General features: G+C 57.1%; 1 protein-coding gene across 1 annotated transcript; it reads left to right on the forward strand.

Annotated features, from left to right (window-relative positions):
* The first annotated feature begins 9,599 nt into the window (after positions 1 to 9,599).
* On the forward strand, positions 9,600 to 20,978 carry RPS13 (ribosomal protein S13). Its single transcript, XM_072119174.1, has 6 exons — positions 9,600 to 9,708; positions 13,925 to 13,973; positions 14,050 to 14,128; positions 14,204 to 14,373; positions 20,721 to 20,821; positions 20,905 to 20,978. Exons 1-6 carry the CDS (start codon positions 9,686 to 9,688, stop codon positions 20,936 to 20,938), a joined length of 456 nt encoding a protein of 151 aa, XP_071975275.1. The 5' UTR covers positions 9,600 to 9,685; the 3' UTR covers positions 20,939 to 20,978.
* Positions 20,979 to 22,681: the final 1,703 nt, after the last annotated feature.

Here is a 22,681-nt window from a genome sequence, read left to right on the forward strand (position 1 = left end):
AAATTACTGATGATTGAGTGATGGAAGGAAGGAGCCACGGATTGTAGAAGAAGGTTCTGATACTTGTAGTCCCTCTGCCATGGAGCTGTATGAGAGGTCCAACTCCTGCTGCAGAAATCATTCCCCAAACCAAGGCACTTCCTCCACCTCCTGTCACTGACTCTTTACACACTTTGGGTTCAGTCTTTCCCCAATTTATTAATGACCCTCATGCCCCACACCTGTTTCCACCAGTTTTGTGTTGCGGATGATGTTTGTCTGACAGAAAAAAACTGCTCCAAAAGGGTTGGAACGAGCGCCACAATTCTAAAGCGTGAAGAAAATGCACCAGAAATGGTGCATGCTGCCTGAGCCATGCAGGGAGCGCCAGATTCCTGAAGATCCAGACTTCCTGGCGCCCCGTGCACACTACACGGTAACTGCACCGAGGACTCGCTGGTTTTTGTTAAATCTGAGACATTGCATATATTAATAGTGAGTGTGCACTACTTTATAGCTTTCCTCAGTGTCCTGCAGAGAGCACCCAGAGGTCATAAACTGAGTGCAGCGGGATTATTCTACTGCACTCCGCTTAATAGACGTGCACCACAATTATGCTGGACCTCAGACACACACGGATATTAGCTGCATTATCCCGTCCTCTCTGCTCTCCTCTCTCTGCATTATCCCGTCCTCTCTGCTCTCCTCTCTCTGCATTATCCCGTCCTCTCTGCTCTCCTCTCTCTGCATTATCCCGTCCTCTCTGCTCTCATCTCTCTGCATTATCCCGTCCTCTCTGCTCTCGTCTCTCTGCATTATCCCGTCCTCTCTGCTCTCGTCTCTCTGCATTATCCCGTCCTCTCTGCTCTCATCTCTCTGCATTATCCCGTCCTCTCTGCTCTCCGCATTATCCCGTCCTCTCTGCTCTCCTCTCTCTGCATTATCCCGTCCTCTCTGCTCTCATCTCTCCCCATTATCCTGTCCTCTCTGCTCTCATCTCTCCCCATTATCCCGTCCTCTCTGCTCTCCTCTCTCCGCATTATCCCGTCCTCTCTGCTCTCCTCTCTCTGCATTATCCGGTCCTCTCTGCTCTCATCTCCCCGCATTATTCCGTCCTCTCTGCTCTCCTCTCTCCGCATTATCCCGTCCTCTCTGCTCTCATCTCTCTGCATTATCCCGTCCTCTCTGCTCTCGTCTCTCTGCATTATCCCGTCCTCTCTGCTCTCGTCTCTCCGCATTATCCCGTCCTCTCTGCTCTCATCTCTCTGCATTATCCCGTCCTCTCTGCTCTCGTCTCTCCGCATTATCCCGTCCTCTCTGCTCTCATCTCTCTGCATTATCCCGTCCTCTCTGCTCTCGTCTCTCCGCATTATCCCGTCCTCTCTGCTCTCATCTCTCTGCATTATCCCGTCCTCTCTGCTCTCATCTCTCCGCATTATCCCGTCCTCTCTGCTCTCGTCTCTCTGCATTATCCCGTCCTCTCTGCTCTCGTCTCTCTGCATTATCCCGTCCTCTCTGCTCTCATCTCTCCGCATTATCCCGTCCTCTCTGCTCTCATCTCTCCGCATTATCCCTTCCTCTCTGCTCTCATCTCTCCACATTATCCCGTCCTCTCTGCTCTCATCTCTCCGCATTATCCCGTCCTCTCTGCTCTCATCTCTCTGCATTATCGCGTCCTCTCTGCTCTCCTCTCTCTGCATTATCCCGTCCTCTCTGCTCTCCGCATTATCCCGTCCTCTCTGCTCTCATCTCTCTGCATTATCCCGTCCTCTCTGCTCTCATCTCTCCACATTATCCCGTCCTCTCTGCTCTCCTCTCTCCGCATTATCCCGTCCTCTCTGCTCTCATCTCTCTGCATTATCCCGTCCTCTCTGCTCTCATCTCTCCACATTATCCCGTCCTCTCTGCTCTCCTCTCTCTGCATTATCCCGTCCTCTCTGCTCTCTGCATTATCCCGTCCTCTCTGCTCTCCTCTCTCTGCATTATCCCGTCCTCTCTGCTCTCCGCATTATCCCGTCCTCTCTGCTCTCATCTCTCCGCATTATCCCGTCCTCTCTGCTCTCCTCTCTCTGCATTATCCCGTCCTCTCTGCTCTCATCTCTCCGCATTATCCCGTCCTCTCTGCTCTCATCTCTCTGCATTATCCCGTCCTCTCTGCTCTCATCTCTCCGCATTATCCCGTCCTCTCTGCTCTCATCTCTCCGCATTATCCCGTACTCTCTGCTCTCCTCTCCCCGCATTATCCCGTCCTCTCTGCTCTCATCTCTCTGCATTATCCCGTCCTCTCTGCTCTCATCTCCCCGCATTATCCCGTCCTCTCTGCTCTCATATCCCCGCATTATCCCGTCCTCTCTGCTCTCATCTCCCCGCATTATCCCGTCCTCTCTGCTCTCGTCTCTCCCCATTATCCCGTCCTCTCTGCTCTCGTCTCTCCGCATTATCCCGTCCTCTCTGCTCTCCTCTCTCCCCATTATCCCGTCCACTCTGCTCTCGTCTCTCCGCATTATCCCGTCCTCTCTGCTCTCCTCTCTCCGCATTATCCCGTCCTCTCAGCTCTCCGCATTATCCCGTCCTCTCTGCTCTCATCTCCCCGCATTATCCCGTCCTCTCTGCTCTCATCTCCCCGCATTATCCCGTCCTCTCTGCTCTCCTCTCTCCGCATTATCCCGTCCTCTCTGCTCTCCTCTCTCCGCATTATCCCGTCCTCTCTGCTCTCCTCTCTCCGCATTATCCCGTCCTCTCTGCTCTCATCTCCCCGCATTATCCCGTCCTCTCTGCTCTCCTCTCTCCGCATTATCCCGTCCTCTCTGCTCTCCTCTCTCCGCATTATCCCGTCCTCTCTGCTCTCCTCTCTCCGCATTATCCCGTCCTCTCTGCTCTCCTCTCTCCGCATTATCCCGTCCTCTCTGCTCTCCTCTCTCCGCATTATCCCGTCCTCTCTGCTCTCCTCTCTCCGCATTATCCCGTCCTCTCTGCTCTCTGCATTATCCCGTCCTCTCATCTCTCCGCATTATCCCGTCCTCTCTGCTCTCGTCTCTCTGCATTATCCCGTCCTCTCTGCTCTCGTCTCTCTGCATTATCCCGTCCTCTCTGCTCTCGTCTCTCTGCATTATCCCGTCCTCTCTGCTCTCGTCTCTCCGCATTATCCCGTCCTCTCTGCTCTCCTCTCTCCGCGTTATCCCGTCCTCTCTGCTCTCATCTCTCTGCATTATCCCGTCCTCTCTGCTCTCGTCTCTTCCCATTATCCCGTCCTCTCTGCTCTCCTCTCTCCGCATTATCCCGTCCTCTCTGCTCTCGTCTCTCCGCATTATCCCGTCCTCTCTGCTCTCATCTCTTCCCATTATCCCGTCCTCTCTGCTCTCCTCTCTCCGCATTATCCCGTCCTCTCTGCTCTCGTCTCTCCGCATTATCCCGTCCTCTCTGCTCTCCTCTCTCCGCGTTATCCCGTCCTCTCTGCTCACCGCATTATCCCGTCCTCTCTGCTCTTTCGGGGTGACTGGTCTTCTTGGGGGACTGGGATGAGTCTGTGATGTGTAAAGATGGAATATCTGCTGCCGGAGGGTTCAGTCTCCTCTGAGCGGCAGAACATTTATACCTGGAGAGTGACTGCCGGTTACATCAGGTCATAGATAATAAGGGAATTCTCACCAATCACCTGCAGGGTCTGAGCTGCGGTCACATGTGACATTTATGTGACAATACAACAGCTGAGAGATTTTCTTTTTTTTTCTTTTTTTAAAGCTTTTATTTTTTCAATTTTTAAACCAATACAAAACAGAAGCACAATAACAAGGCTCCAAGCTGTGACATGTACAGAAGCAGGTATCAGGAGTATCCCCAGATTACAGGATGTTACATTGTCCAATCATCACATGCGGCAAATAACACGAGCTCCAATAAAAGATGTAGATAATACAGACAGTCACTTGTTACAGTCATGCACTCACACTCACCGTCATGCTCATCTTCCTCCGTTATGGTATTGGATTGGAATGAAGAGTCTTATGAGGCGGTATAGGGGTTCTCACACCATCTAGACCAGATACCATCGAATTTCTGGAGACATTTCCTGTTTACATACAATGGGGGTCATTTACTAAGGGCCCGAATCGCGTCTTACTTCGGGTTTACCCGAATATTACCGATTTGCGCCGTTTTTTCCCTGTATTGCCCCGGGTTTTTGGCGCACGTGATCAGATTGTGGCGCATTGGCACCGGCATGCACGCGTTGGAAATCGGGGGGCGTGGCCGTCAGAAAACCCGACGGATTTGGAAAAACCGCCATATTTTAAAAAAATAAGAAAAAGTGTTGCTTGACAAGCGCTTACCTGCATCCAGGGTAGGTTGGTGAACTTCCGTGAACTCTGACGGACTTCAGCGCAGCAGCGACACCTGGTGGACATCGGGGGAACTGCCTTAGTGAATCCCGGCCGGACCCGAATCAGCGTCGGAGAACGCGCTGCTGGATCGCGACAGGACCGGGTAAGTAAATGTGCCCCAATGAGCGGTAGTTAGGGATGACACTGTTTATGAGTAGAATCCATCTCCTTATTGGAGGAGGGTCCCGGACTTTCCATGACACTTTTCTGGCCTAATATACGGTGAACCTGAAGAAGATTTTATCATAATGGCCATAGATAGTTTCATTCATAATACCAAGAGGTCATACAGAGGGGGCATCAAAGTGCTGGTGAAGGAACTCCAGGACCTTATGACAGGTCCACACACAGTGTAGGAAGGTCCCAGCCTCAGCCTGACAGCGGAAGCATTGCCCCCATAAGAAATAGCTTAGCAGGGGTGAAATATACTCGGTGGAGGAATTTGGATTGTATGAGGAAATCCCTTGCGCTCACCACTGAGGTAAAGTAGGATATTTCTACCTCCCTCCAATCATCGTCTGACAGTCGGGAATATCACGTCTCCAGCGTACAAGGGCTACAGCGAAAGCTCTGGATTCTTCTTCCTGCAGCAGGGCATAAACCTGGGTGAGCGGTTTGGGGAGATCCGGGGTACCCAGCATGGTCTCCAGTTTGGAAAATGTTACTGACAGGCTGAGCGAACCAAACTGAGCCCTGAAGGCGTGGCGTAATTGGGCATAGTGGAAATTGGCGGTATCGGGCACCCTATATCTTTCCCTTATCTCATTGTAGCTGAGTAATTCCACATCTGCAGATAGGAGCTGACCAATGAACTTCACCCCCGCAGCCCCCCACATCGTCCAGCCTGGGAGTGAGAGAAAGTGCGGGAGCCAGAGATGGGTCCTGGGGGATCTAGGGGGAGAATTCCTTTCCCCTACCATGATTTGTGCTCTGCGCCAACATACAACAACTGTGCACATGGGGAGTGGGGCATCACACTGAGATCTGTATCTGTACAACAGATTCGTAAGGAGCCTCCAATGCATCCGCTAGCGCAGTGGCCGCATTCCCGCAGAGGCATAGGCCATTTGGGGCGCCAGATAGTATAAGTACAAGTCAGGAGCTGCTAGCCCACCCCAGGACTTGGGAGCCCCTCCCTGCCAGTAAAAGGACCCCAAGATGGCATCTAATCGCTTGAACAAGCTCTTTGGGAGCATTATCGGGCAGGCGTGAAATAGATACAGAAACTTGGGGAGAAAGGTCATCTCAAAGATGTTAATTCGCCCGTACAGAGATAGAGGGAGAGAAGAAAGAGCGGAATACAGAATGAATGGTCCTGGGATCGGTGGCCAAGGTCCCACTTTCATCTAGGATGGAGGGCACAGAGGCACATGATGCTCTGCCCTTGGCTAATATGCTAACAACTGCCCGTTGTCTCCAAATTCAAATATGGATGCTTCCCGCGCAATCAAGCGCTTGCTGGTGCGTTCCTTAGCCGCCGCCAGGTGGGATCTCTGCCCCTGTGCCCAAGCTCTTTTATTCCCTGGGGTTACTAGCCTAGCTGAGAGCCCCTCCTCTTGTGCCCCGCTACACCAGAGATGAACGCACCCCTGACTGCAGGTTTATAGGAGCCCCAGACCAGTAGAGGGTCAGGATGTACAGAATGCGTTTCCCAGAACTCCATATGCGCGGCCCGAACTACGCTCTGAACCGCTGGAGATTGGAGCCGGGCAGGGTGCAAGCGCCACAGGCGGGAGTCACTGGGGGGGGCCTACGAGGAGCTGGATGAGCATAACGGTGTGGTCAGAGGCGCTGCGTGGGCAGTATCATATCTGAGGAGGCAAAGGCTAGGTCAGTACAGGAGAAGCTTCTATGTAAGGGAGAGTAGTAGGAGAACTCTTTTTCCCCCATGTGGTCACTACGCCAGATGTCAGTCAAGTCCAAGGACGTGAGCCACTCATTCAATCGGCCCGAGGCCGTGTCAAGGCCACTCGTGCGATCCATTGCAGCATTTGGGACCGCATTAAAGTCCCTTATACAGATCACCGGACCTGGGGGCATAGTTGCCAATTTGCCTGAGACTATGTGTAGAACCCCTGGGTAGACTACATAACGGCCAAAGTGATCGGGGGCCACCTGTACGGCTCAGAAATAAGCACGGACACCCCCCGGCGTACACCGAGTATGAGGAGTCCTGCGACCTGTTATTTGGGTTTCTTGGTTACATACAATGTGCGCGGCTGATTAATAGCATCTAGAATCAGGACCCAAAATCTTAAGTGAGGTCATATATTAACGGAAGGGAAATGGATGCAGAGAAGAGGACGTGAGCCACCAGACATTCATCCTTTCATACCTCAAAGACCTAGACAGACAATCATAAATACAATAAGAACAAAGTAACCAAAACCAAGACAGGAACTTCAAAAGCGAAACCCCAGTCTAACACCCTATGCAGAAGTGTAGCCCTATACCCTCCAACTCACTAAATACTAGGACAGTAGTCCCTAACTAACACAACTAGTACCGTTTGCTCCGATGCCCCAACCCATTGATCCGTATGGACCAGCAGGATTTCTTAAGGCAGACAATTTAGGAGGGGGGGGGAGTAGGTAGGCATCTAGGACCTGCAGCTTTCAGCCGACCCCGGGGGCCTGTGAACAGCAAACTGAGGTTAAGACATAATCAGTATGTAATACACAGGTCTCTCAGTAGTATCATTAGCATCAGAAATGTGAGAGGGCGGAGAACCCTCTGGAGAGCAAATATTATCACAGATTAGATAACGTTCAGGTAAAGGATATATCTCCGTCATCACTCAGGAGATGGAGGTCTCCCGGGGGGGGGGCGGCATCACCCCAGGGCCTCGGCAGGGGAGGTGAAGGGTATATGGTAGAGTATTTATATCCCTTGTCACGTGGGCGAGCGCGGACTTCAGTAAATTGAGCCGCTGCTTTCTGACTGATGCAGAGAAGTCGGGGTAGAAGGACACTCTATTGCCCTGTATCGGATTTCACCCAGAGATGGAGTCTCTGGCCTTGAAATGGAGCAGCCGGGCCAGGAAGGGTCTTGGATTGCCCCCTGGGGGGCCAGGGCGGGATGGCACCCGTTCAGCCCTTTCCACTGTAAAAAAAGGAGAGAATGGGGGTCATTTACTAAGGGCTCGAATCGCGTTTTTCCCCGAATTTTACCGTTTTGTCACGATTTCCCCTGAATTGCCCCAGGATTTTGGTGCACGCGATCGGATTGTGGTGCATCGGCGCCGGCATACACGTGACGGAAATCCGGGAGCGTGGCCAAACGAAAACCCAACAGATTCGGAGAAACCGTCGTATTTTTTAAAAAAATGTGTCACTTGACAAGCACTTACCTGCACCCGGCCCGGCTTGGTGAACTCCAGTGCACTCCGACGGACTTCAGCGCAGCAGCGACACCTGGTGGACATCGGGCGCACGACCTTAGTGAATCGCCGGAAGACCCGAATCCTGCACACAGAACGCGCCGCTGGATCGCGACAGGACCGGGTAAGTAAATCTGTCCCAATGTCTGGCGGCAGTATATTTTTGAGACAGCCTTCAAAGAAGGAAACAGGGTCCGACCCTTTTTCAGGGAGGCCGACCACTCGGACGTTATTTCTTCAAGGTCATCAGCCCGGGCGATGGATGCAGACATTTGGCGCTGCGGATCGGAGATTTGGGCCGGAATAGGTTGCTGGACGTCCTCCACCTCAGATATTCGCGCTCTGTCTCTGTGATCCGCTCTTTGGCTCCATGGACGTCATGTCTCAGCTCATCCACTTTGGTAACGAGCATGGAGCGGCACATGGCTACCGGCACCTCTGCAACCTTGTGCTCCAACACAGCTGATGGATGGGATGAGTCTGTGGCGGGCTCTGGGAGCCTTCAAAGATGGAGGGAGAGGAATACGAGGACCCTTGAGGAGGATGCGGCTGAGTGCGGGAGAATTTCCCCAACTTTTTCGTAGCGTTGGATTGAATCTGCTTAGGAGGTGGAACATTCCTGAGCCTCCGGCGGTTCCAGGTATTGGGGGTCCAGGTATTGGGGGGCCCCTGGATTCACCATCAGATGGAGGCGCAGAGGCACCTGCTGTTGCCCTGGTCAGTCTTCTTAGGCAGGTGACACCATCTCACGTATATCCGGCGTGCAGGGAGCGACCTACGCGTTTCGCTCAGACGAGTCATGGTGCACTCTCATATTGTATTCCAGATCACGGACATGTGACACATCATGTGACCCGCAACGCTCCGCCTACGGGAAGATCGCAATCCTATACAAACGTTAAAAACTTATGAAAGAATAATAATAATAATAATAATCTTTATTTATATAGCGCCATCATATAAATAAAGATTATTATTATTATTATTATAAAGAATAAAAAGAGCCATTAGAAAGGAGTCAAAAACAGTAAATGGTGAGATACAAAACCTGCGCAACAAGCACAGAACGTAAAATCAAGAAAAACGCCAAACATTGGGGCAGATTTACTTACCCGGTCCATTCGCGATCCAGCGGCGCGTTCTCTGCGGTGGATTCGGGTCCGGCCGGGATTCATTAAGGCAGTTCCTCCGCCGTCCACCAGGTGGCGCTGCTGCACTGAATGCACTGGAGTTCACCGGGCCGGGTGCAGGTAAGCGCTTGTCAAGCGACACTTTTTTTTTTAAAATGCGGCGGTTTTTCCGAATCCGTCGGGTTTTCGTTCGGCCACGCCCCGGGGCAATACAGGAAAAATCGGCGCAAATCGGAAATATTCGGGTAACACGTCGGGAAAACGGGAATCGGGCCCTTAGTAAATGACCCCCAGAGTCTGATACTGATACTACGTCTGCAACTGCACAAGACTTCATGTCCAGTCATACACATAAATATCATACATTGTGGTAGCAAAGTGGTAACAGAAGTAATACTGCTACTGGTACTGGTTCTGGTACTGATAGTGATACTGCTACTGGTTCTGGTACTGATAGTGATACTGCTACTGGTACTGATAGTGATACTGGTACTGCTACTGGTTCTGGTACTGATAGTGATACTGGTACTGGTACTGGTTCTGGTACAGAACCGTATGAGGAGACCACGCCCCCGCACGTTTCTATGGCTTTTTTTCCATTAGAGCCCCGCCCACACCCTGGTGACCCCACGTGACTGAGCAGAGCGCGCGCTGGTTTGTGGACGGAGAGGGGGCGCGGCTCGGGACGAGCAGGAGAGTCACGTGCTCGGGTGGGAGGTGCCGGCGGTTGCCCCGCCTGCTCGGTGACGTACTTCCGCCCTGCGCCGTGATCTGCGCTCTGCTCACTTCCGCTCTCTCTTTTCCTCACCGCCGCCATCATGGGTCGCATGCACGCTCCAGGGTGAGAGCCGGGGCCGGGCCGAGGAGGGCGCGGGGAGGCGGGAAGAGGCGGCGGGACCGGCGCGGGAGGACACGGAGACACCCGGGGAGGGAGCGGAGGGGCCCCGGGGGAGAGAGAGAAAGACAGGGGGCCCCGGGCGGGAGCCGCGTGCTGCCACACAGGAGGAGGAGGAGGTGGTAGTACTAGGGGTCTGGATGATGGGGGTAGTGCTGCTGAGTGTGGGTAATGGGGAGGATGATGGCGGTAGTGTTTGTATGAGGATGGTGGTGGTAGTATGTGTATAGGAGGAGGATGGGGGTAGTATGTGTATAGGAGGAGGATGGGGGTAGTATGTGTATAGGAGGAGGATGGGGGTAGTATGTGTATAGGAGGATGATGGGGGTAGTATGTGTATAGGAGGATGGTGGGGGTAGTATGTGTATAGGAGGATGGTGGGGGTAGTATGTGTATAGGAGGATGATGGGGGTAGTATGTGTATAGGAGGATGGTGGGGGTAGTATGTGTATAGGAGGATGATGGGGGTAGTATGTGTATAGGAGGATGGTGGGGGTAGTATGTGTATAGGAGGATGGTGGGGGTAGTATGTGTATAGGAGGATGGTGGGGGTAGTATGTGTATAGGAGGATGGTGGGGGTAGTATGTGTATAGGAGGATGGTGGGGGTAGTGTGTGTATAGGAGGATGGTGGGGGTAGTATGTGTATAGGAGGATGGTGGGGGTAGTATGTGTATAGGAGGATGGTGGGGGTAGTATGTGTATAGGAGGATGGTGGGGGTAGTATGTGTATAGGAGGATGGTGGGGGTAGTATGTGTATAGGAGGATGGTGGGGGTAGTATGTGTATAGGAGGATGGTGGGGGTAGTATGTGTATAGGAGGATGGTGGGGGTAGTATGTGTATAGGAGGATGGTGGGGGTAGTGTGTGTATAGGAGGATGGTGGGGGTAGTGTGTGTATAGGAGGATGATGGGGGTAGTATGTGTATAGGAGGATGGTGGGGGTAGTATGTGTATAGGAGGATGGTGGGGGTAGTATGTGTATAGGAGGATGGTGGGGGTAGTATGTGTATAGGAGGATGGTGGGGGTAGTGTGTGTATAGGAGGATGGTGGGGGTAGTGTGTGTATAGGAGGATGGTGGGGGTAGTGTGTGTATAGGAGGATGATGGGGGTAGTGTTTGTATGAGGATGATGGGGGTAGTATGTGTATAGGAGGATGGTGGGGGTAGTATGTGTATAGGAGGATGGTGGGGGTAGTATGTGTATAGGAGGATGATGGGGGTAGTATGTGTATAGGAGGATGATGGGGGTAGTATGTGTATAGGAGGATGATGGGGGTAGTATGTGTATAGGAGGATGATGGGGGTAGTATGTGTATAGGAGGATGATGGGGGTAGTGGTGAGTGTTTGGATGATGGGGGTAGTATGTGTATAGGAGGATGGTGGGGGTAGTATGTGTATAGGAGGATGGTGGGGGTAGTATGTGTATAGGAGGATGGTGGGGGTAGTGGTGAGTGTTTGGATGGTGGGGGTAGTGGTGAGTGTTTGGATGGTGGGGGCCCGGTCCTCTGTAGGAGCTGCTGTACTGTGTGTGATCCTCTCTGTGGCGGCTGCCTAGGAGGGAGCGCAGTATGATACATCATTCCCCCTGGTCCTCATGATGAGTCCCGAGGGGTGGTGTCACTGATGCTGAGCCCCTCGTGCACCATCTCCTGGGTACTCTGGGCTCCGGTGCTGGTGGTTCTGGTGTCTCCTATGAGGCCGGTGCCGCTCGTGGTCCTGATGTGACTGGGGCCCAGGTATTCCCTCGCCCGATCCTGCGCTGAGGGGAACCCGTGACATCACTGACATCTGAGGGATTCCCCCGGCACCGGAGCTCGCCATCTCCTCTGCTGCACCACTTTAGGAAGCTATGTCCGGGTGCTCGCCCTTCTCCTCCTCTTCATACATAAAGTAAAACCTGGGCTGCACCCCACAATATAAAGAGTGGGTGCGTTATTCACCCCAGCGCTGCGTTCAGATCCTCTGCAGAATCCTTTCTCTGGAACGTAGCAGGAATAACGCGCCCCCTCTTCTATATTGTGGGGTGCAGCCTGTGTTTTACTTTTATATATCTGGGGGATGATCCCCTCCTCCTCTGATTATTGGGGGTCTTCCTCCTCCTGACATGTTGTGTTCTCTCCCTCTGATTATTGGGGGTCCTCCTCCTCGTCCTGACATGTTGTGTTCTCTCCTTCTTATTATTGGGGGTCTTCTTTCTCTTCTTCCTCCTCCCCCTGACATGTTGTGTTCTCTTCCTCTGATTATTGGGGGTCTTCCTTCTCTTCTTCCTCCTCCTCCCCTGACATGTCGTTTCTCTCCCTCTGATTATTGGGGGTCTTCCTCCTCCTGACATGTTGTGTTCTCTCCCTCTGATTATTGGGGGTCCTCCTCCTCCTCCTGACACATTGTGTTCTCTCCTTCTGATTATTGGGGGTCTTCTTTCTCTTCTTCCTCCTCCCCCTGACATGTTGTGTTCTCTTCCTCTGATTATTGGGGGTCCTCCTCCTGACACATTGTGTTCTCTCCTTCTGATTATTGGGGGTCTTCCTCCTCTTCCTCCTCCTCCCCCTGACATGTTGTGTTCTCTTCCTCTGATTATTGGGGGTCTTCTTCCTCCTCCCCCTGACATGTTGTGTTCTCTTCCTCTGATTATTGGGGGTCCTCCTTCTCTTCTTCCTCCTCCTCCTCTGATTATTGGGGGTCCTCCTCCTCCTCCTCCTGACACGTTTCTCTCCCTCTGATTATTGGGGGTCTTCCTCCTCCTCGTCCTGACATGTTGTGTTCTCTTCCTCTGATTATTGGGGGTCTTCCTCCTCTTCCTCCTCCTCCTCCTGACATGTTGTGTTCTCTCCCTCTGATTATTGGGGGTCTTGCTCCTCCTCCTCCTGACACGTTGTGTTCTCTTCCTCTGATTATTGGGGGTCTTCCTCCTCCCCTGACATGTCGTTTCTCTCCCTCTGATTATTGGGGGTCTTCCTCCTCCTCCTCGTCCTGACATGTTGTGTTCTCTTCCTCTGATTATTGGGGGTCCTCCTCCTCCTCCTCGTCCTGACATGTTGTGTTCTCTCCCTCTGATTATTGGGGGTCCTCCTCCTCCTCCTCGTCCTGACATGTTGTGTTCTCTCCCTCTGATTATTGGGGGTCCTCCTCCTCGTCCTGACATGTTGTGTTCTCTCCTTCTTATTATTGGGGGTCTTCTTTCTCTTCTTCCTCCTCCCCCTGACATGTTGTGTTCTCTTCCTCTGATTATTGGGGGTCTTCCTTCTCTTCTTCCTCCTCCTCCCCTGACATGTCGTTTCTCTCCCTCTGATTATTGGGGGTCTTCCTCCTCCTGACATGTTGTGTTCTCTCCCTCTGATTATTGGGGGTCCTCCTCCTCCTCCTGACACATTGTGTTCTCTCCTTCTGATTATTGGGGGTCTTCTTTCTCTTCTTCCTCCTCCCCCTGACATGTTGTGTTCTCTTCCTCTGATTATTGGGGGTCCTCCTCCTGACACATTGTGTTCTCTCCTTCTGATTATTGGGGGTCTTCCTCCTCTTCCTCCTCCTCCCCCTGACATGTTGTGTTCTCTTCCTCTGATTATTGGGGGTCTTCTTCCTCCTCCCCCTGACATGTTGTGTTCTCTTCCTCTGATTATTGGGGGTCCTCCTTCTCTTCTTCCTCCTCCTCCTCTGATTATTGGGGGTCCTCCTCCTCCTCCTCCTGACACGTTTCTCTCCCTCTGATTATTGGGGGTCTTCCTCCTCCTCGTCCTGACATGTTGTGTTCTCTTCCTCTGATTATTGGGGGTCTTCCTCCTCTTCCTCCTCCTCCTCCTGACATGTTGTGTTCTCTCCCTCTGATTATTGGGGGTCTTGCTCCTCCTCCTCCTGACACGTTGTGTTCTCTTCCTCTGATTATTGGGGGTCTTCCTCCTCCCCTGACATGTCGTTTCTCTCCCTCTGATTATTGGGGGTCTTCCTCCTCCTCCTCGTCCTGACATGTTGTGTTCTCTTCCTCTGATTATTGGGGGTCCTCCTCCTCCTCCTCGTCCTGACATGTTGTGTTCTCTCCCTCTGATTATTGGGGGTCCTCCTCCTCCTCCTCGTCCTGACATGTTGTGTTCTCTCCCTCTGATTATTGGGGGTCTTCCTTCTCTTCTTCCTCCTCCCCTGATACGTTGTGTTTCTCTCCCTATAGAAAGGGCTTGTCCCAGTCGGCTCTCCCCTACAGGCGCAGCGTCCCCACAGTAAGTACCTCCTCCCTCGGGTTGGATTTATCGGTGGCATGCTGGGAGTTGTAGTCTTAATCGCTGTATTTTCCAGTGGCTGAAGCTGACGTCTGATGACGTGAAGGAGCAGATCTACAAACTCGCCAAGAAGGGTCTCACCCCCTCCCAGATTGGTAAGTGCTCAGCCCCCTGACTCCTCTGCTCCGTGCTGGGATGATGGGGGTAGTAGTAACGCTGCCCTGTTCTAGGTGTCATCCTGAGGGATTCGCATGGAGTTGCTCAGGTTCGCTTTGTAACTGGCAACAAGATTCTGAGAATCCTGAAGTCCAAGGGCCTGGCCCCCGACCTCCCCGAGGACCTGTACCACCTGATCAAGAAGGCGGTGGCTGTGCGCAAACATCTGGAGAGGAACAGGAAGGTGAGTCTGGGGGGCTCTGCACACTGCACCCGGCCGAGTCACTACCAGCCAGATCCCTAGTGTCTGCTCGTCTCTCCCCGGCTGTAGCGAGGCGCCGGGCTGCTTGTCTGTCCTCTGTCCCCTGGCTGTAGCGAGGCGCCGGGCTGCTTGTCTGTCCTCTGTCCCCCGGCTGTAGCGAGGCGCCGGGCTGCTTGTCTGTCCTCTGTCCCCCGGCTGTAGCGAGGCGCCGGGCTCCTCCTCTGTCCCCCGGCTGTAGCGAGGCGCCGGGCTCCTCCTCTGTCCTCTGTCCCCCGGCTGTAGCGAGGCGCCGGGCTGCTAGTCTCTCCTCTGTCCCCTGGCTGTAGCGAGGCGCCGGGCTGCTTGTCTGTCCTCTGTCCCCTGGCTGTAGCGAGGCGCCGGGCTGCTTGTCTGTCCTCTGTCCCCTGGCTGTAGCGAGGCGCCGGGCTGCTTGTCTGTCCTCTGTCCCTCGGCTGTAGCGAGGTGCCGGGCTGCTTGTCTGTCCTCTGTCCCCTGGCTGTAGCGAGGCGCCGGGCTCCTCCTCTGTCCTCTGTCCCCCGGCTGTAGCGAGGCGCCGGGCTGCTAGTCTCTCCTCTGTCCCCCGGCTGTAGCGAGGCGCCGGGCTCCTCCTCTGTCCCCCGGCTGTAGCGAGGCGCCGGGCTCCTCGTCTGTCCTCTGTCCCCCGGCTGTAGCGAGGCGCCGGGCTCCTCGTCTGTCCTCTGTCCCCCGGCTGTAGCGAGGCGCCGGGCTGCTTGTCTGTCCTCTGTCCCCCGGCTGTAGCGAGGCGCCGGGCTCCTCGTCTGTCCTCTGTCCCTCGGCTGTAGCGAGGCGCCGGGCTCCTCGTCTGTCCTCTGTCCCCCGGCTTTAGCGAGGCGCCGGGCTGCTTGTCTCTCCTCTGTCCCCCGGCTTTAGCGAGGCGCCGGGCTCCTCCTCTGTCCCCGGGCTGCTTGTCTCTCCTCTGTCCCCCGGCTGTAGCGAGGCGCCGGGCTCCTCCTCTGTCCTCTGTCCCCCGGCTGTAGCGAGGCGCCGGGCTGCTTGTCTCTCCTCTGTCCCCCGGCTGTAGCGAGGCGCCGGGCTCCTCCTCTGTCCTCTGTCCCTCGGCTGTAGCGAGGCGCCGGGCTCCTCGTCTGTCCTCTGTCCCCCGGCTGTAGCGAGGCGCCGGGCTGCTTGTCTCTCCTCTGTCCCCCGGCTGTAGCGAGGCGCCGGGCTCCTCCTCTGTCCCCCGGCTGTAGCGAGGCGCCGGGCTCCTCCTCTGTCCCCGGGCTGCTAGTCTCTCCTCTGTCCCCCGGCTGTAGCGAGGCGCCGGGCTCCTCCTCTGTCCCCGGGCTGCTAGTCTCTCCTCTGTCCCCCGGCTGTAGCGAGGTGCCGGGCTGCTAGTCTCTCCTCTGTCCCCGGGCTGCTTGTCTCTCCTCTGTCCCCCGGCTGTAGCGAGGCGCCGGGCTCCTCCTCTGTCCCCGGGCTGCTAGTCTCTCCTCTGTCCCCCGGCTGTAGCGAGGCGCCGGGCTCCTCCTCTGTCCCCGGGCTGCTTGTCTCTCCTCTGTCCCCCGGCTGTAGCGAGGTGCCGGGCTGCTTGTCTCTCCTCTGTCCCCCGGCTGTAGCGAGGCGCCGGGCTGCTTGTCTCTCCTCTGTCCCCCGGCTGTAGCGAGGTGCCGGGCTGCTTGTCTCTCCTCTGTCCCCCGGCTGTAGCGAGGCGCCGGGCTGCTTGTCTCTCCTCTGTCCCCCGGCTGTAGCGAGGCGCCGGGCTCCTCCTCTGTCCCCGGGCTGCTAGTCTCTCCTCTGTCCCCCGGCTGTAGCGAGGCGCCGGGCTCCTCCTCTGTCCCCGGGCTGCTTGTCTCTCCTCTGTCCCCCGGCTGTAGCGAGGTGCCGGGCTGCTAGTCTCTCCTCTGTCCCCGGGCTGCTAGTCTCTCCTCTGTCCCCCGGCTGTAGCGAGGCGCCGGGCTCCTCCTCTGTCCCCGGGCTGCTAGTCTCTCCTCTGTCCCCCGGCTGTAGCGAGGCGCCGGGCTCCTCCTCTGTCCCCGGGCTGCTAGTCTCTCCTCTGTCCCCCGGCTGTAGCGAGGTGCCGGGCTGCTAGTCTCTCCTCTGTCCCCGGGCTGCTAGTCTCTCCTCTGTCCCCGGGCTGCTAGTCTCTCCTCTGTCCCCGGGCTGCTAGTCTCTCCTCTGTCCCCGGGCTGCTAGTCTCTCCTCTGTCCCCCGGCTGTAGCGAGGTGCCGGGCTGCTAGTCTCTCCTCTGTCCCCGGGCTGCTAGTCTCTCCTCTGTCCCCCGGCTGTAGCGAGGCGCCGGGCTGCTTGTCTCTCCTCTGTCCCCTGGCTGTAGCGAGGCGCCGGGCTGCTTGTCTCTCCTCTGTCCCCCGGCTGTAGCGAGGCGCCGGGCTGCTTGTCTCTCCTCTGTCCCCCGGCTGTAGCGAGGCGCCGGGCTCCTCCTCTGTCCCCCGGCTGTAGCGAGGCGCCGGGCTCCTCCTCTGTCCCCGGGCTGCTAGTCTCTCCTCTGTCCCCCGGCTGTAGCGAGGTGCCGGGCTGCTAGTCTCTCCTCTGTCCCCCGGCTGTAGCGAGGCGCCGGGCTGCTAGTCTCTCCTCTGTCCCCGGGCTGCTAGTCTCTCCTCTGTCCCCCGGCTGTAGCGAGGCGCCGGGCTCCTCCTCTGTCCCCGGGCTGCTAGTCTCTCCTCTGTCCCCCGGCTGTAGCGAGGCGCCGGGCTCCTCCTCTGTCCCCGGGCTGCTAGTCTCTCCTCTGTCCCCCGGCTGTAGCGAGGCGCCGGGCTCCTCCTCTGTCCCCGGGCTGCTTGTCTCTCCTCTGTCCCCCGGCTGTAGCGAGGCGCCGGGCTCCTCCTCTGTCCCCGGGCTGCTTGTCTCTCCTCTGTCCCCCGGCTGTAGCGAGGTGCCGGGCTGCTAGTCTCTCCTCTGTCCCCGGGCTGCTAGTCTCTCCTCTGTCCCCCGGCTGTAGCGAGGCGCCGGGCTCCTCCTCTGTCCCCGGGCTGCTTGTCTCTCCTCTGTCCCCCGGCTGTAGCGAGGTGCCGGGCTGCTAGTCTCTCCTCTGTCCCCGGGCTGCTAGTCTCTCCTCTGTCCCCGGGCTGCTAGTCTCTCCTCTGTCCCCGGGCTGCTAGTCTCTCCTCTGTCCCCCGGCTGTAGCGAGGCGCCGGGCTGCTTGTCTCTCCTCTGTCCCCCGGCTGTAGCGAGGCGCCGGGCTGCTTGTCTCTCCTCTGTCCCCCGGCTGTAGCGAGGCGCCGGGCTCCTCCTCTGTCCCCCGGCTGTAGCGAGGCGCCGGGCTCCTCCTCTGTCCCCGGGCTGCTTGTCTCTCCTCTGTCCCCCGGCTGTAGCGAGGCGCCGGGCTCCTCCTCTGTCCCCGGGCTGCTTGTCTCTCCTCTGTCCCCCGGCTGTAGCGAGGTGCCGGGCTGCTAGTCTCTCCTCTGTCCCCGGGCTGCTAGTCTCTCCTCTGTCCCCCGGCTGTAGCGAGGCGCCGGGCTCCTCCTCTGTCCCCGGGCTGCTTGTCTCTCCTCTGTCCCCCGGCTGTAGCGAGGTGCCGGGCTGCTAGTCTCTCCTCTGTCCCCGGGCTGCTAGTCTCTCCTCTGTCCCCGGGCTGCTAGTCTCTCCTCTGTCCCCGGGCTGCTAGTCTCTCCTCTGTCCCCCGGCTGTAGCGAGGCGCCGGGCTGCTTGTCTCTCCTCTGTCCCCCGGCTGTAGCGAGGCGCCGGGCTGCTTGTCTCTCCTCTGTCCCCCGGCTGTAGCGAGGCGCCGGGCTCCTCCTCTGTCCCCCGGCTGTAGCGAGGCGCCGGGCTCCTCCTCTGTCCCCGGGCTGCTTGTCTCTCCTCTGTCCCCCGGCTGTAGCGAGGCGCCGGGCTCCTCCTCTGTCCCCGGGCTGCTTGTCTCTCCTCTGTCCCCCGGCTGTAGCGAGGTGCCGGGCTGCTAGTCTCTCCTCTGTCCCCGGGCTGCTTGTCTCTCCTCTGTCCCCGGGCTGCTAGTCTCTCCTCTGTCCCCGGGCTGCTTGTCTCTCCTCTGTCCCCGGGCTGCTAGTCTCTCCTCTGTCCCCGGGCTGCTAGTCTCTCCTCTGTCCCCGGGCTGCTAGTCTCTCCTCTGTCCCCGGGCTGCTAGTCTCTCCTCTGTCCCCGGGCTGCTAGTCTCTCCTCTGTCCCCGGGCTGCTAGTCTCTCCTCTGTCCCCCGGCTGTAGCGAGGTGCCGGGCTGCTAGTCTCTCCTCTGTCCCCGGGCTGCTTGTCTCTCCTCTGTCCCCGGGCTGCTAGTCTCTCCTCTGTCCCCCGGCTGTAGCGAGGCGCCGGGCTGCTTGTCTCTCCTCTGTCCCCGGGCTGCTAGTCTCTCCTCTGTCCCCGGGCTGCTAGTCTCTCCTCTGTCCCCGGGCTGCTAGTCTCTCCTCTGTCCCCGGGCTGCTAGTCTCTCCTCTGTCCCCGGGCTGCTAGTCTCTCCTCTGTCCCCGGGCTGCTAGTCTCTCCTCTGTCCCCGGGCTGCTAGTCTCTCCTCTGTCCCCGGGCTGCTAGTCTCTCCTCTGTCCCCGGGCTGCTAGTCTCTCCTCTGTCCCCGGGCTGCTAGTCTCTCCTCTGTCCCCGGGCTGCTAGTCTCTCCTCTGTCCCCGGGCTGCTAGTCTCTCCTCTGTCCCCGGGCTGCTAGTCTCTCCTCTGTCCCCGGGCTGCTAGTCTCTCCTCTGTCCCCGGGCTGCTTGTCTCTCCTCTGTCCCCGGGCTGCTAGTCTCTCCTCTGTCCCCGGGCTGCTAGTCTCTCCTCTGTCCCCGGGCTGCTAGTCTCTCCTCTGTCCCCGGGCTGCTAGTCTCTCCTCTGTCCCCGGGCTGCTAGTCTCTCCTCTGTCCCCGGGCTGCTAGTCTCTCCTCTGTCCCCGGGCTGCTAGTCTCTCCTCTGTCCCCGGGCTGCTAGTCTCTCCTCTGTCCCCGGGCTGCTAGTCTCTCCTCTGTCCCCGGGCTGCTAGTCTCTCCTCTGTCCCCGGGCTGCTAGTCTCTCCTCTGTCCCCGGGCTGCTAGTCTCTCCTCTGTCCCCGGGCTGCTAGTCTCTCCTCTGTCCCCGGGCTGCTAGTCTCTCCTCTGTCCCCGGGCTGCTAGTCTCTCCTCTGTCCCCGGGCTGCTAGTCTCTCCTCTGTCCCCGGGCTGCTAGTCTCTCCTCTGTCCCCGGGCTGCTAGTCTCTCCTCTGTCCCCGGGCTGCTAGTCTCTCCTCTGTCCCCGGGCTGCTAGTCTCTCCTCTGTCCCCGGGCTGCTAGTCTCTCCTCTGTCCCCGGGCTGCTAGTCTCTCCTCTGTCCCCGGGCTGCTAGTCTCTCCTCTGTCCCCGGGCTGCTAGTCTCTCCTCTGTCCCCGGGCTGCTAGTCTCTCCTCTGTCCCCGGGCTGCTAGTCTCTCCTCTGTCCCCGGGCTGCTAGTCTCTCCTCTGTCCCCGGGCTGCTAGTCTCTCCTCTGTCCCCGGGCTGCTAGTCTCTCCTCTGTCCCCGGGCTGCTAGTCTCTCCTCTGTCCCCGGGCTGCTAGTCTCTCCTCTGTCCCCGGGCTGCTAGTCTCTCCTCTGTCCCCGGGCTGCTAGTCTCTCCTCTGTCCCCGGGCTGCTAGTCTCTCCTCTGTCCCCGGGCTGCTAGTCTCTCCTCTGTCCCCGGGCTGCTAGTCTCTCCTCTGTCCCCGGGCTGCTAGTCTCTCCTCTGTCCCCGGGCTGCTAGTCTCTCCTCTGTCCCCGGGCTGCTAGTCTCTCCTCTGTCCCCGGGCTGCTAGTCTCTCCTCTGTCCCCGGGCTGCTAGTCTCTCCTCTGTCCCCGGGCTGCTAGTCTCTCCTCTGTCCCCGGGCTGCTAGTCTCTCCTCTGTCCCCGGGCTGCTAGTCTCTCCTCTGTCCCCGGGCTGCTAGTCTCTCCTCTGTCCCCGGGCTGCTAGTCTCTCCTCTGTCCCCGGGCTGCTAGTCTCTCCTCTGTCCCCGGGCTGCTTGTCTGTCCTCTGTCCCCCGGCTGTAGCGAGGCGCCGGGCTCCTCCTCTGTCCTCTGTCCCCCGGCTGTAGCGAGGCGCCGGGCTCCTCCTCTGTCCTCTGTCCCCCGGCTGTAGCGAGGCGCCGGGCTCCTCCTCTGTCCCCGGGCTGCTAGTCTCTCCTCTGTCCCCCGGCTGTAGCGAGGTGCCGGGCTCCTCCTCTGTCCCCGGGCTGCTAGTCTCTCCTCTGTCCCCGGGCTGCTAGTCTCTCCTCTGTCCCCGGGCTGCTTGTCTGTCCTCTGTCCCCCGGCTGTAGCGAGGCGCCGGGCTCCTCCTCTGTCCTCTGTCCCCCGGCTGTAGCGAGGCGCCGGGCTCCTCCTCTGTCCCCGGGCTGCTTGTCTCTGTCCGGCTGCAGTGGCGTCTGCTGTACTGATCCTGATTGTTACTTCCTACGTTTTTTCTAGGATAAAGACGCCAAATTCCGCCTGATTCTCATTGAAAGCAGAATCCACAGATTGGCTCGTTACTACAAGAGCAGGAGAGTGCTGCCACCTACCTGGAAGTAGTAAGTGTCCTCCGGGGGTCCGGGGAGGGGGGGGGGTCCTGCTCTTTGTGAGTCCCTTCTGATTTGTGTCTCTTCTCCCGCAGCGAGTCGTCCACAGCCTCCGCCCTGGTCGCATAAAGCTTCATTGTGACATAATAAAGGATCACTTACCTTGTGACTTGTGTCTGGTCTGGTGACTGTGGGACGGGCGCCGGACCCTCTGGGCTCGGGGTGGGACGCGGTGGGGGTCACTCGGGGTGGGACGCGGTGGGGGTCAGGGTGTAGGCGCTGCCACTGTCTGGGCAGGGTTAGAGTAAATTATTTCCTGTACAGGACGACTTGTTATATACACGATACGTCCGCTAGATCCCTGGTGCATCCGTGTGGTCAGACCCTGCTCCACTCCTATTCTGTGCTCCAGCAGCGGCTCCTCCACTTCTGACATAATGAACGTTCCCTGATACTTCACTTTGTCTCGTGTGCCTGGAGGTGATCAGAGGAGGCGCCAAATTAAAAAAAAGTGTTGAGACGCGCGAGGGGCAGCTGGGGTACCCGGGGCGGCTGGTGGGGAGCGGTACCCGGGGCGGCTGTGACGAGCCGCTGGTGGAGGGTCGTGTTGGTCTGAGGTCTCTTGGCTGCTCCGGTCGTGTCCTGCGCTCCAGCAATGGCCGATGACAATCCCCGGGCAGCGAGTACTTGGAGTATCTTGTGTATCTGTCTGTACTGGTGGAGGTGGTGCAGATCTTCTTGCCTGAGGCTGTTAGAAAACTTCTGGATGAGTCTGTAAGATCCCCGTGTGTAACGTGCGCAGGGGGAAGCCCTAATATCGGCATCGCTCTGGTCCGCAGGCTCCGCCCACAACTAACTTCGTCAACGGGAAACCTGGGACGTCCAGGGACAGAGCTGCAGCGTATAATGTCCCGGGTGATTGTCTCTAGATATCTCATACCTCAGCAGACGTGCACATGACGCAGAGCGTCTGGAAGAGGAAATGTTAGGGGGACGGAAGGCTCAGAAGGAAAGGAATTGTGCGGGAGGAATAGAAAGATCCGGAAAGACATCGGTCCCCAAGGGATTCCGCAATCTGGGCACGGAAAGTTCTGTAATCCAAAGTAACTGCCCTCCCTGTGCGGATGTGGATCATAAGTGCGGTCCCTTAGTAACGGGGGGGGGGGATAAGTATAAGATGTAATGTGACGGCTGCACACGGCACTACTAGCTACAGACTCTCCTTATAGAGGATCCAAGCCCCTTCCACGTCTCGGCCTCAGCGTGTGTAGTAGATGCCTCAGATTTTGGCCAAGGAGACGGCTCTTACAAATCCACCAGAGCTTTAAATAAAAAAACCCAATCCGTGGCCGTGGCTTGTTCATGTCTCGTAGTGGGACAAGTAAAAAGTATTTTGGAAAAGTTACTGTAACTAATAAAGTCCCCAAAGTCCGGTTACCCCTATGATCGGGCTACAAGTCCCCCATATGTAGCATCAGTGTCCATAATGACCCCTACTATAAAATCCTGGTTGTGCCTGCGCAATGAAAATCACGTTCCCATGACGGCCCCCACCTGGAGGATGCTCCTTATATCCTGTAGGGACAGGAAGTCACAAAAGTTTAAAAGGCTCCTCCCTAGCACCCCACACCAGTGTCTTCCTGTCCCTAAGGGATACAAGTCGCAAGAGTTTCCTATCTGAGGAACACCAATGGTAAGGTTCTTAGGAAGTGCTGGGAAAAGACCTAAAAACACCCCCGTCCCCTGTACTCTCCCCGGCTAGAACCTATCCAACGGTCCCGCGCGGCTAATGCTGGGTTCAGCAGGGGGAAAGAAGAATAGAGTACAGGGGCAGAAAAGTTACCTGTGCTGGTCCTCCGCTCCGGGGAAGAG

Source organism: Engystomops pustulosus, chromosome 7 (genome assembly GCF_040894005.1).
Source record: "Engystomops pustulosus chromosome 7, aEngPut4.maternal, whole genome shotgun sequence".
Taxonomy (NCBI): Eukaryota; Metazoa; Chordata; class Amphibia; order Anura; family Leptodactylidae; genus Engystomops; species Engystomops pustulosus.